This window comes from Camelus bactrianus, chromosome 10, assembly GCF_048773025.1.
Source record: "Camelus bactrianus isolate YW-2024 breed Bactrian camel chromosome 10, ASM4877302v1, whole genome shotgun sequence".
NCBI lineage: Eukaryota > Metazoa > Chordata > Mammalia > Artiodactyla > Camelidae > Camelus > Camelus bactrianus.
This window is the reverse complement of record NC_133548.1, coordinates 44144922-44159598: the sequence shown is the minus strand read 5'-3', so window position 1 is coordinate 44159598 and position 14677 is coordinate 44144922. Positions and strand designations below refer to the sequence as shown.

General features: G+C 40.5%; 1 protein-coding gene across 2 annotated transcripts in view; it reads left to right on the top strand.

Annotated features, from left to right (window-relative positions):
* The window catches only part of NLRP14 (NLR family pyrin domain containing 14), a 47925-nt gene that overhangs the window by 21313 nt on the left and 11935 nt on the right, over positions 1–14677 (top strand). The window contains exons 6-10 of one of the 2 annotated variants that reach the window (XM_045523998.2): positions 3479–3649; positions 4067–4237; positions 5549–5719; positions 7735–7905; positions 14013–14183. In XM_045523998.2, the coding sequence (XP_045379954.2) occupies positions 3479–3649; positions 4067–4237; positions 5549–5719; positions 7735–7905; positions 14013–14183 (855 nt within the window). The remainder of the gene's footprint in view (positions 1–3478; positions 3650–4066; positions 4238–5548; positions 5720–7734; positions 7906–14012; positions 14184–14677) is intronic. The other variant, XR_006728267.2, reaches the window with a different exon arrangement.

Genomic DNA, 14677 nt, shown 5'->3' with positions numbered 1-14677 from the left:
ACCAACTATGAAGCAGGTTTAGGACATTTTGAGAGATTTTCTGTAACCTGCAGCCTCTGGTCTGGAACCCCAGTGAGAAGTAGGTCATGGGTTCCTCTGTCTAATCATAAACATGTTAGCAGCAAAGATGTGTTAAACAGAGGGAAAGATGTTCTCCTCCAGTGAGAGCCACGGATCCAAGACAGAATGCCGTGGCACTTGCCAGATAGGCAGGACTTGCTATTATCCCTTTCATCAGCTGGGACTTGAACAATGTATTCCAGTGATGACCCTTCATGTAGACCCAGTTACCAGGCTTTCAGATAGGAAACCATCTCTCCGAGCCAACTAGTAGGGCTCTTGCACCAGTGAATAGAATGTTTTGGTGGCAGAAGTCATGAGAGATTTGTAATAATCTAACACTGCGTTATGTAGGACTAGATGTTTTCCCAGTGTGGGTGGTCACTGGGGCGCAATCAATAATCTCATAAGGTCTAGGTATCTTATAAGATTCCCTTGTTATGATAAAACAATAAAAGAAAGCAAAACTATTTTAAAAAATATTTTCTGACTTGTGATACCATCTCTGCTTTTCTTTGCAGTTGCAAAGGAAAGAGGGAATATTTTCTTTTTATGGGGCTCAGATTCCATTTGTCAGACATTAGGAGGTCCATAGCTGAAATTCTATTAATTGGCACTAAGAAAAGGAGAGAGTTCGAGAAACTCAAATTTATAATACAGAAAGGATAAGAGCAAAACAGATTATTGAACAAAAGGACTCTAGGACATCTACTATTTATATCTCCAGTTAGAAGCATTTTTTAATGTTTTCAGTGCCATTTTCTATTTTTTGCTTCACAGATGAGCTACGTTTTGTTTCATTTTTGGTTTGTGTCCAGCTATGTCCAGAAATTTGCAGGTTATATTGCCTGATTTTAATTTAATTGGTGATTATTAGTTACCGCCCTTCAGGGTTTTCTTCCCCAAATAAATACTTGATCAAATTCAAAAGGATCACAACATTTAAAATACCCTTATGTAAGGCAAAACATTTAGTATACCTCTGTGGTACAATTTCCGGTAAGTTAATTTAATCTAGGATTACAAGGGCTAGACATTTTACACTTTGAACTCTTCCAAAACTTCTGACTTTTTATCATGGCAATGCACCTGAATACAACAGTTACTTAGATTAATTCTATGCACATAGTTTTAAATCAATGTATACTGCTAGCTTTTTGGTTTTGTTTTCTTAAATTCACCTTTCCCACTGTACAAACTCTTAATTTTGATTCAGTGCATCATTGGCTGATACAGTTTTAAATTAACATTTTCATGCAGCATGTGAAGGATGCATTTTATGACTTTCTTTACACCCTTTGATCCCCTTTGTAGATGAATGACAACGTGTCTGGGTCTCAGGCCTCCACTTTGTTCTTAACACTGACTTTGCTACGGTAATTTCCAGCATTTAGTGTTCTAGAGAGAAGTCTGAGGATAACCTGACACTTCAACCCCTTAACTCCCTCCCACCTTCCCAACTGTAGTGTTTACTTTCTCATTTGTGTCCTCAGGATTTTTTAAATTACTTTCACATTTTATTACTTTTGATCTGCTCATAAGGTTTTTTTTCCCCCCTTCTCAGAAATAATTTCTTTAAATGGGAGTTTTAAAATGGTTTCAGGGCTCACTCTCTTGCACATGCTGTCACCATTTCTGTTTCTCTGTTTTTCAAGAGCATTTAATCGTCATTAGTTGTAGCTCTTTTCGTATATAACTCTTTTTTTTTTGTCCTCATCTTTTTCTCCCTTCCTTCTTGCAGAGTCTCTCAGATTTATTCATAATGATTTTGCTCTTTATTGCCTCAAATGCAGATCTCAGTGTTGTTGCTTCTAATTTCGTTGCACTCTTTTATCTTAAACCTGCTCCCTTTCTCACTGTCGTCTCCACTCACGAAGTGCTCTTCTCATTTCACAGAGTCGTCATCTTCCTGTACATTTAAAATGTAAAGCAGACCTTTCTAAACACTTTCTTCCATTTCCTAGTTTTTGGGTTTTATATGTGTGTTTATTTTCTGTTCCTTAGTGTAATACTCTCTTTCTGTAAACTTTAACATTTTATCCACAGGTCCCATAATATTGGAATCTCTTTTCTGTCTAAAAGAGCTCTATCCAAACACAGTGTATAAGTTTCCCTAACTGCCTGATGCTGATATAATAAATACCCTTTTGTATGAGTTTGCTCTGGCTGCCGTAACAAAATACCCCACAGACTTGGTGAATTAAAGAATATAAATTTATTTCTCACAGTTCTGGAGGCTGGAAGTTCATGATCAGGGTGCTGGCAGGGTCAGTTTCTGGTAAGGCCCCTCTCCTTGCCTGTGGACAGCTGCCTCATCATTGGGTCCTCACATGGCCTTTCTGTGCGTGTGCTCACCCCTGATGTCTCTTCCTCTTCTTATGAGGACATCAAGTACTACTGGGTTAGGGGTCCATTCTTAAGACCTCATTAGCCTTAATTACCTCCTGAGAGGCCCTCTCTCCATATACAGTCACATTGGTGGGGGGTGGGGGTTAGGGCTTCAACATGCAAATCAGGGGGAAGACAATTCGGTCCATAACACCTCTTCAGAGCAAGCTGAGGCTTTCAGCCTTAAGCCATGTTCTAGGTCGTCCAATAAGGTCTAATTCTGGATTGAGGTGGGAGCTTCCCCTGTTCTGACCTCTCTATGCTCTGATTTTGATGAAGGGAAACAATTCTGAAGGCACTCAAGTTGATAAGTCCTCAAAATCAATAAATGGAACAAGTCCAAGTCCAAGTTCCAGGAGTGCCGCTGCCTGAGTCTTCTTACAAGCAGCTGACATTATGCCCAGCCACTCCCAGACCCAAGTTGTTGCTAAATATGAGTCTGTAAAAACAGGGGCTCTCCATGTACTTCTTCTTTTCTCTTTCTGCTTCCCTTCCTCTTTTACTTTATTTTTAGAAACCATTTTATTAATTTCTTGTTTTCACTGTTAAGGATGGGGTTCCTCAGAAAACGCAGGTTGGCTCCCATGAAGAAATGAGCTCTGGGCAGAGAGTTCTGTGGGAGTCCCCACTTTTGCCCCTGCTTTCCAGCCCAACTCTGTTCTGCCTCAAAGTCAAAGAGTGAAGGGGTACACTCCTTCAGTCCATCTTCTTCCATGATGCGGTTAAAGGAAATTCCTCCCAGATTCAAAAAAATGACCATTTAAAAATATTTTTTAATGTTTTCATACATATTTTGTAGGGAGTTAGGGAGGTGGAGATGGAAGAGGGAAGCTCCCTACCCTCCCCCCTACCCTTCCTAACTCTAGCAGAGCCCCGGGCTTTAGGTAAATCATTCTCATTTGATGTAGAGAAGCCAGATTTTCAGAACAGGTCCCAACAACTGAGAAATCACACCCTCTGGCTAAGTGAGTGGGTGTTATAATAATTCTCTGTGGAGTGGTCATTTCTAATTTTCTGTATTGTTTTCCAGCTTGGAATCCTGCAGCCTAACTACGGTTTGTTGTCTAAATATCTCTAAGGCTCTCATCAGAAGCCAGAGCCTGAGATCTCTGAATCTATCGACTAATAACCTACTGGATGACGGAGTGATGCTGTTGTGCGAGGCCTTGATGCATCCAAAGTGTTACCTGGAGAGACTGTCGTGAGTCTTTCTCTACTGTTTTCTGTAGAGTCATTCTGTGCAGTCTTGTATACTTCCGTTATGATCTGAACGGGGAAGCTGCTTGGGGCTTGACACTAACTGGCTGATCCGTCAGTCCTGGATGACTGCCTCCTTTTCTTTGTCTACCTGCATTCCTCTTTGACTTGACTCTTAAGAGACACTTTTTTTAATGACAGACTTCTTACTTTCATTCCTTTCCAGGCTTCTCTTTTCTCCTTCTCTGTTTATCTCATCAGACCCTGTCCATAGCTGCAATGGAATTCAAAATTAAAGTAGGTCTGCCGAGGCTGCTTCTGGAGTAGAGATGGAGGGGTTGTAAGTACCAGCTAGCTTCCCTGTGAAGGAGAAGAGAAGCATGAACCTTCTCTTCCCTCCCCATCTGTATTTCTCCTTCAGCTTAGAACACTGTGGCCTCACGGCAGCTGGCTGTGAGGATCTGTCTTTGGCTCTCATCAGCAATGAACGGCTGACACATTTATGCTTGGCGGACAACGTCTTGGGAGATGGTGGAGTCAAGCTTATTAGCCATGCCTTGAAACATCCACAGTGCACTCTACAGAGCCTTGTGTAAGCTACTAGTTTTCATCCTTCCAATATAACAGACCTTCTGACATACATTTAAAATGGAAAAATATTATGAACATATTCTGTCCCTTGCTTTTTTCTCTCCTGTTATCCCTAACGACAGTGAAGATGATGAAGATGATATTAATCATTGCCATTTATTATGTCCTTACTCTGTGCTGAGCCCTGTGCAAAATTTAATCGGCACAAAAGCACCTGTTGGTGTCAGATTAGCCACTTGAGTTTGAAATGCCTCACTGAACAATGAGGAATGTGAGGCATAGAAAGATTATGCAGCTTGCATGATGCTTCCAAGAAAATGATGGATTCAGGCCTAAAGTCCACCCATCCCAGATCGCTTGTGTGCATTCCCTCTGCAGTTCAGGGGCCTGCATTGTTTAATATCTTCACTATGTCTCTCTAATCCTTTTGGTCAATATTAATTAGATAGTTTAAAATAACTTTTGAAATCATTTGATGTTGAACATCTTTTCAAATGTTAACCTTTAATATTCTAGGAATTGCCTCTTCATAAGGTGTTTTCTCCTGGATATTTTCTGTTTTATAGGCTATGTTATTAATTATATTATATATTAATATATATATTATTACTATTACATTATTGCTATTTTTTTATATATTATAAGTAACTTACCTGGCATGTTGCTGTATTTCTTTTATGGTCATTTTTAGACTACAGACATTCAAAACTTCTGTGAGGTCAAATTACCTCCCCCCTGCATGACTTCTAGAAGTTTTTTCATAATTGGAAATCTTTTTTTTTAATCCACTTCTATCATCTTTTTCCTACTCTTTGCGGATGAATTTTTAACATTTAAATGTTAAATTATTCCAAATGTATTGTGTTATAACTTAAACTTTCTTTCCCCCGTACATCAGGCCTATCATCTGCACTTCATTTACATCCGAATACATCTTTTCCCTTCTGGTGGGAAGTGCCACTTTTCCCATGCACAGAAAGTCCTTATTGTATTACGATTGCGCCCATCCTACTTCGCGTGCCTGCGCCTCCGCTCCAGGCAGCTGCTTCTGCAGTAGAACACTGTATTTATGAGTGATGTAAAGATGTTAATGTGTTATTTATAATTCTGAAGAATGTGATTCCAGTTTTGTAGCCAAATCTGGTACCAACCTAAGTACCCAAGTGAGACAGCCAAAGAGGCAGCGAGGGAGGAGGGCCTTAGGTCTGAGATGCAGTGCTGGCAAGTGGATACAGGACGGTAATGTGAAACCTTCCTAAAGATACAGGGCTCTGAGCAGTGACCCCGTCTTCCCTCGCCATCCTCTCCACAGGCTGAGGCGCTGCCACTTCTCGTCACTCAGCAGTGAGTGTCTCTCTGCCTCGCTCCTGCGCAACAGGAGCCTGACGCACCTGGACCTGGGGTCAAACTGCCTGCGAGACGACGGAGTGAAGCTTCTGTGCGAAGTCTTCCGGCGTCCAGGCTGCCATCTCCAGGCCCTGGAGTAGGTTTTCCGTGGCCTCCCGTCTGCGTCGCTTTAAGTACTGTGAGGGCAGGGGGGATGCAGCAGGAAAGGCAGGGAGCCGATTAGCTGTCAGAGAATAGAATCCACAGCCGATTCCCTCTCCCCCTCATTCTGTGAGACAGGCTGGGGAAGTCTGTGGGTCCGATTTTCCTTAAACAATTACTGCAGTGACGACAGTCGGCTTCCCTCAGGTAAGGAGCACCGGGGACACCAGGCCGAGCTTTAGCCGTTTTTTTTTTCCCCTTAGTCATGCTCCAGGGAGTCTACTCTGTGTCTTCTGCCGCACATCCATGAAGCTGAAACTGTGCTCACTGGTTTTTCTCTCTTAAACTCAGGCTTGTAATTCGGTCAGCGTCTAAAGAAGCTGGGAAGGGAAGTTTTTTAAAATATGCAGCAATCCAGTCATTCTCAAACAGCAAAGAGTTTTGCTCTCCTCACGTTCTCTCTTCCTCTGGTAGTGGGCGCACGTCCATGTGCGCGATGTGCGTCTGTGTAGTTGTGACCACTGTGCAGACTTAGAAGTTTCCTTTTTACATGATAGACTTCAGAAGCACATTTAAGTACTTACATACAATTATTATTTTAATGGCTACACGATGTTTAATGTTTCACTAGGTAAATATTGTGGCTAGTGTGAAGCAAGAGAGAGATGTCACTTAGAGATCTTAGCTCATTTCCCACCAGGGCCTCCCGTGGGACTAGCAGCCTGGGTGAGTCACTAAGGGTCCAACCCCAGCATTGCTTTGCTAGAACTCTAAACTGAAGATCGTTGGTATACCCAGAGGTGCTTGGGCTGACGACTGACTCATGAGAATCAGATTTCCAAATGAGTTTAGTAGTTGATTGTAAACATTGTGGTAAACACTACGGTGTAACACATCCGTAAACACTACGGTGATTCAACTCTTCGGCCCAATAAGCATCTGTACTTCCTTTTGGAAATGTATGGGGTATGGGTTATGATGTGATTCTTTGGTTTCCTTGATGATTATTCAACTGGAAGACAAAATTATACTTAATGGAGTTTATCACTTAATCCAGTGCCATCATGTAATTTACAGAGACATACTTTCTAAGTGACCTATGCATGTAAGCATTGCTGTAACGCCTGGACACACTGCTTTCTTAGCTGCCTTCGCAGCCTCTGTGGGCACATGCCAGTTCTCTCAGCCAGTATTTAAGCCAAATATGAGCTACATGCTCAGAGGACTAAAGGTTATTTCTCAGGTGATGCTTTTGTCCTTGGGTAACTCACAAAATGCCGATGGCAGGGAAAAAAATACAAAGCCAACTATACTACATTCCATCTGTTGTTACAAGGATATGGCAGAAGTCCCAGGGAGCAAGGAATGGGATGGAAGAAACTGAGTTTCTTTAGGCTTAAAAGATAAAGAAGATTTTGTTATGTGCAGATTTCCTAGGCAGAAGGAAAGGAGTGAAAAGAAGGGAAATGCAGATAGATGTGGTATATTTGGGAGAAACTGGACGTGTATGGTGGGAAAATGGGTGAGACAAAGTATGGAAAGAGAACACAAGGCCAGATCGTGAATGCTCTTAAATACCCTACAAAGGACCTGAAAGAAATATCTTTTTGTGTGTAGCTATCTTCCTTGGAGATAACACTTTGAGACAGATTCCTGGAAAGCATTTTTATGTCAAAAATACATTAGAAATTGAAAGCCTAGAGATCTGCGGGTTCCTTGGGAAAGCTTATGTCCATTGGTAGAAATAAGTGTTTATGCCCTAGATTTGGGAAGTTTGTTAGAAAGCAACCTGTTTGTGGGAGAAAGCAGTTTCACTTGCGTTTTTTTTGTTCTGTTCATTAAGAAATCCCATCTGTTTCTACTGTTAATGTTAGATCTTCCTGTGGGCATCCTAGATTGTAGATAGAAAAGGCTCAGAAAAAAAGGCTCAAATACCTGGGCCTCTCTCCTGGGAATAAGCAAATTAAGCCTCACAACTGAGGGTCTCACTTCCCTCTGTGCTTCTCGCAGACTGATGGGCTGTGTTCTCACCAGTGCATGTTGTCTGGATCTGGCCTCTGCTATTCTGAACAACCCAAACCTGCGGAGCCTGGACCTTGGGAACAATGACTTGAAGGATGATGGAGTCAAAATTCTGTTTGAGGCTTTGAGACATCCAGACTGTAATATTCAGAGGCTTGGGTGAGTTCAGTTTTCTATTATGATAATGCTACCTGTTTGATGGCTTGTGTAGCTAGAAGAGATTTAGTATATGGAGAGAGGACAGAAAATAAATGGGGCTAGAAGGTAAGTTACTCTCAGAAATGAGAATGTGAATTTCAAATATATGGATCAATGCAGTGCATGTTGTTAGTACAGAAGCCACATTTCACGTTTGTTTCTTTGTGTCCTTGGTGCCTTGGCCAGAGTATGTATTAAGTAAGTCGTCTTTGATTTAGGTCTGTGTTCTATTATCCTTCCATCTGTCCTTGAATTAATTTTCTTATTAAATCAAAGATTCTACTAATCATCTTCCATCTGGAAAAATGCTATTGATGCTCTCAAGGAGGCTGCAACCTAATAAAATCTCACTCTGTGTGCTGAGTACTTTTTATGTCCAATCATATATTGTTTAGATTTTTATTTTCTTTTTAAATCTTGAACTGATATTGGCTAGTACATTTTTACTTACACGGCATGAATTACTGACATCTGGGTCAAGAATTTTGCTCAGAATGTGGGAAGCCCAGGCACTGTGATATGTCTTCATGATTCTCCCAAGAAAGTGCTCTTTTTTCTGGTTGCATTGACTGTTTATATATGGTTTTTTTGCCCCACAACAATGATGATGTTGTAACTGTTGGGTCTGAATTTTAATTTTATAATCTAATAAGTCAGCCTATTACTGTTTTGTGGATGCTGGCAGGAGACACAGAATCCTATCAGAGTCAGAGGACTTTATTACTTACTCATAGCATAGCCCCCATTAGCTCTGGGCACTTTGGTGTGCTCTTCCCTTGTGCCCCAAGGCCCCCAGGGTGGATGTGGGGGATGAGGATGGATGCCTGCACATGCAGTGGGCTGCATTCCAGGAGAGGAGCATTGAGTTTGGTGGACTCACCATTTTACAGCAAGCAGTGAGCAAGCCTGATCTTTGTCCTGGAGGGAGACATTACCTCAAACCTCAAGGCTGCTCATTGCTCAAACATCCTAGGAAATGGCCCAGGTAAAGAGTTGTCAGGGCCTGGCATTTCTGTCAGCAGTACATATAGGAGTTCCATCCATGGAAGAAGGTCTCCCAACAATATCCAACCCTTTTTTCTACACAGTAATACAGTCTTGGCTTCTGATTATTCCCAAGGATATGCCACTCCATTGGCCACTCTGATTAATCTGACCAGCAGAGGCTGGGACCACCTTTGTTCAGTGTCTCTCATACAATATTTAATTAAGGCCCCTATCAACAAGACTCCAAGCACAGGAAGAGGCCAAATTTGCAGTACTGATTTAAACTATGCCCCCAGGGTCCTGGACTCAGCCAACTGAGTAACAACAGGAGGAACAATAGTGCTTGTTTTCCATTACAATTCCTTGAAAGGAAGTTTAGAAGGACCTGCTGCTCCTGGTGTCACTGGCAGTAAATTAAGGAGGCAAAAGATGGGCCAAAAGCAACCCCTTCCCCATTAAAGAGACATGCAGTGGTCCACACTTCCCCACGTGCAGACAGACATACGACCTGAAGGAGCACAGGCTGCACCAGCGTGGGGTTCGCTGTTATATTTGATCTGGGTCATTGTTACATTGATTTGGTTATGTCAGGTGGGCATCGTCACCAAGTAGTTACAGCTGCTTTGTTTGCCACATGAGGCATAAACCCAAGGCTGTTCCAGCGTCAAGAGAATCTTAGGAATTTGTATCAGACTGAAACAAGGTCCTACCGGTTGTCATGTTTGTACCCAGATGAGAGGGATCCACATTTGGGGTCTGCCATCTATGGCCTCAGGTACAACAGAATCGTTCAGAGCCTGCCATGTCCACATGAGCTTTTCTGTTTTCATAGCACGTGGACAGCATGACAACGGGGCAGTGGGTCAGGCCACCGGCTGCAGCTCCTGCTTGACTAAGCAGATCACAGAATCATTTTGCCAGGTGGCAGTGTTGGATCTGGGGGGAAAAAGAGCCTTAACTGTTCTACCCACTTCCTACACCTTCCAGCTTCTAAGGTGGCCCTTCCCTGGGTCTTAGTGTTGCTAGTCTTCCCCCCCATGAAGTCAGTGCATCCCATCCCGGTGCCTGTGACTTCACTTTTTCTCTAATCATCCCCTGCTTGCACCCAGGCCTTCAGGCCAGAGGGATCAGATGGAAGAGAGACATAAGTAGTTTTACAGTATCTACAGAAACCCATTATCTCCCACTCCTTGGTCCCTAAGGAGATTTATCCAGCATTGTCTTCAACCAGATGATCACTGTCCTCATGATCTAGGGCCTTGTCAATCCAAAAGAGAACCCAGTTGTCTAAACAGATTTAGGTTTGAATCCCAAAGGCCTTTTTGGGTAGCCTACCACCTACCAATCTGGCTGGCCTGGAGCTGCTGTCAGGGAAAGAAAAGAAGCATGCCCAGGAATGGTCAGGATACAATCGTGAAACTTCAAAATAGGTTTTTGGGGTTTTTTAAATATATATAACCTGCTATCCCTTTCATCTTAACCGTTACCCTGGAGGTGGCCAAAAAGAGTCAAGCCATTTCAGGGGACAGCCACGTTTAGTGACCAAACTGCCCCACTAAGCTATGTAGACCGGGAGTTGTTGAGGGAGGTAGGGTCAGTAATCTTTTTGATTTAATTTCAAGGGGCTATTCCAGGGTTTTTTTTTGCATATATGAAAATGTCTTAGTTTTCTATGAACTTGAATAGCAGCCTGGTTGTGTTCATAATATTTTGGTCATCCTCTGAGAGTTTTACGAGTCCGCTGCCTGCTAGCATTGAATCTGGTTGTAGGAAAGTCTGAAACCAGCTGATTCTTCCCCTTCAATGTCCTTATTGGTTTTTAAAAGAAATTTTTTTCCCCTGGATGTCCTTAGAATTTCTCCTTTAGCCCAATAATTTGTCCTGTGTTGAATTTTCTTTATTAATATTTTTCTGGGGACATGATGTTCCATTTAAGCCTGTAGATTGTGCTTTTTAGGGGTAAGGTTTCCTATCTTTAATTTCTTTATATTTGTCAATTTTTTTGCAAGGTCGCCAGTTATGCTTATGTTGGATCTCTTTTGTTTGTATTCCTTATCGATAATTTTCTTTAATCTTTTAAAGACTTTTCTAACTCATCCTACATATTCCTAAGTGTTTTGTTAGCAGTTGTGACTTTTTTGCTCCTTTTAATGAGAACTTCATTCTGTCATTTTAATTTTTCTGTTCTGTTATGTTTAAGCTCTGCCAAATCATATTTTAAACATTTTTAAATAAAATACAGAAAAATAGATTAAACTAGTATTTTAAAAAATCAAGCGTGTATGTAATCACACTCAGGCCAGGAAATTTTCCCAGTGAATTTCCCTCAGTCCCTCCCAAATCACAACAACTTCTGTCTTCTTCAAGAAGTAAACATTATCCTGACTTTGATAGCAGTCACTTATGTGTTTTCTTGTACAGTGAGCCATGATGTACATAATCATAAACAATGGACTTGAATTTTGCTTGATTTTGAATTTTATATTGAGGGAATCATACTTTATATATTCTTTTGTGTTATGATTTTATTTTATGATTGTAAGAGTTATCTGGTTGTTTCCAGTGGCTGTTTTTATTCATTTTTTATTGCTATAAAAGATGAATGAATGACCATACCACAGACTATTGCTAACCTGAAACCAATAGATTGCCAGATATTTCTCTGGCAATAATGGGTTTATTCAGGATCAACAGAGAATTATAATTCAGCATCTGTAACCATGATGAGCTATGTGCAGTCTCCACATGGCAAGGGAAGGAGAATGCTTTTATACAGGGGAAAGGAAGTTGGGAGGGCTACAGTAAACTAAGAGTCCAGGGCTTTTCATCGGCTGAGTCCTTGCCAGAAATAGAAGTCCTTTTTCTTCCAGTGGGGTTCTATCTTTGCAGGGTGTGAGAGCTCCCCCTGCTGGTCTCCCAGTTCTATTTAATTGAGGTTTCTGTTTAGTAGTTTTCCTAGGCTATATAAACCATTCTATTGGTGGACTTTTGGGTTGTTTTCATTTCTTTTCTTTAATGATTAGTGCTGCTATGGGCATTTTAATACATTAACTGTGAGACACCCATGTACACATTTATCTAGGGTAAATAATTAAGAGTGGAATTTAATATCTTGGGGAATATTCCCCAGGGATTAGACTAATTTATTCTACCACTGGCAATGTACAAGAGTTCCTGTTGCTCTCTGTTCTTGTCAATTTTATCAGACTTAATTTTTAAAAGTTTAGCCAGTCATGTGTGGTTTTAGCATATGATTGTGTAAGACTGGAATTATTTCTTCCTTGTACTTTGTAGAAATTTCTGGTGAAGTCATGTGATCTGGAGTTCATTTTTGTGGAGAGTTTTTTGACTTCTGCCTCAATTTTTAAATAATTATATACTTACATAGATTTTCTCTTATTGAGTAATTTTTGGTAAGTGATAATATTCCTGTAATTTTATCCATTTTCAATTTTAAAACTTATTGGCAAGTGTCTAATAATACTGTATTATTATCTGTTTAATGTCTCAATCATCTCTAGTGATTTAGATATCAGTCATGTTTCATTAATATTTTATCTTATTATTTCTTCTACTTTTGTTGAGTTTATTTTACCATTCTTTTTCTAAATTCTTGAGTTGGATGAGTTAGCTCATACATATTTCCTTCTTTTCCTACAGACTTTATGATTTTCCTTCAAATCACTGCATTAACTTCACCCTACAAGATTTTATACTATATGTAGTGTTTTTGTTATTTTTGAGTCTAAAATATTTAACTTCCTGAAGATTTTTTTCTTCAACTCATGGATTATTCTAAAGTGTACTCCTTACTTTTCAAACATAAGAGGAGTTTCTTGTTATCTTTTTACATTTAATCTCTAGCACTGTAGTCTGAGAACACTTCTGTGCATGATTTCAGCTCCTTAAAATTTGTTAACATTTGTTTCACGGCCCATGTATAGTCAGTTTTGTATGTGTCCATAGTGCACTTGAGAAGAACACGAAGAGTTCTGGGCTGCAGTTTTCATATCAGTTAAGATTGTTAATTCTGTTGTTCAAATCATCTGGTATTTTTAGTGATTTTTTTTCCAGATAATTCAATTACTGTGAAAAATAGGTTAAAATTTCTGTTATAATTACAGATGTGTGTATTTCATTTTGTAGTCCTGTTAGTTTTTATTTTCTATATCTTGAGACTTTTATTAGTGACTGCAAATTCAGAATGATTGTTTCCTGATGAATTCTTGATGACCTTTTCTCTTACAATGCTTTTAACCCTAACGTTTACTTTGTATGACATTTATGTAACTTGTGTCAAAATTGGACTATTGCCCCCACCAATTTATGTGTGTTCCATGTGGGTAGCAACTGGAAAATATTTTTACATACTCAGCACCTATATAGACACTTAAATGTTGATAGGCTAGATAAACAGAAGATGAAAATTAAAATTAATGGGTTGGGGGCGAATCATCAGGTCCAGAAGGTTGAGTTGAATATGATTCATCAGTTCGTGATATTATATTATCTTTGGTTTATGCAAGGGCCCTCTGTTGCCTGTTGGTTGGTTGGTTAGTTAATGTATCTCCATTAACCATATCTCCTTCTCACCTGTAGGCAACTTACCTAATGTGTTTGAAATACACCATAGAATTGTGTGTCCTTATAAAAGATGTAATATTGTTTCTAGGTGTATGCATTTTTATTTGCATAAATGGCATGGTGCTAGAGACCTCATTATATACCTTGCCCTTTTACACTCAACACCGTATTTCTAAAATCTACTTATGTTGCTATACTTTTAATCCTGTTCAAGGATTCAGTTGCTTCATAGTTTTCCTTTGTGTGTTTCCACATTTTATTTACTCCCTGGACCATAATTATGACTTTGTAATTCATGATATGATATAGGAGTGGATATCTTCAACCCATAAATAGCTAGAAGTAATGAACATTATACTTATATTCCTTGACTTTACCCATGTTGTGTTCATTTTTTAAGCTTCTGGGGTCCTCCTACATGCCCCGCTCTCAGATCTCGTGTGTGTGTGCTGTCATGGGAGATAGTTCATTTCATCTTTAGTCTCTCCTCCCTGCAGGTTGGAATACTGTGGTTTGACCGCCCTCTGTTGTCAGGATCTCTCCTCTACCCTGAGCAGCAACCAAAGACTGATAAAAATAAACCTGACCTTGAATACCTTAGGGCATGAAGGAATTAAGAAGTTATGTGAAGTCTTGAGGTCTCCTGAATGTAAACTGCAGGTTCTAGGGTAAGTCGTCACTGGCTTCTCAGGGGGAAAGGTTCCTGGAATGAGGGGTTTGGGGAGCCACTCGTTCAGGGCTAGCCTCAGCCTCAGCCTGACTGTGGGTCCTCTGGTGTTGTCCAGGCCCTTATTTGTTTTTCTCCCATCGAACACTGAATTCCAAGAGATATGATGTAGCATAGGAGTTAGGAACCAAGAACTCTGGAGCCAGACTACCTGAGTTTAAATTCCGGCCCTGCCACTTACTAGATACTTGAACTCGCGCTAGTCCCCAGTCTCTGTGTTTCTGTTTCCTTATCTGTAAACTGGATGAAATGCTAACATCTGCCCACAGGGTTTCTGTGAGGCTGGACCACCTGAGTCAACACAGGCAGTATTTAGAGCAGTGCCTAGCATATAATGCGTTTGTGTTGGCTGTTTTCATAGTCATGATTAGTAGAACTATCTTGCTTGAATAGGAAAAGGCTCTCGGCAGATCCTTTAAAATCTTAACCTATTTT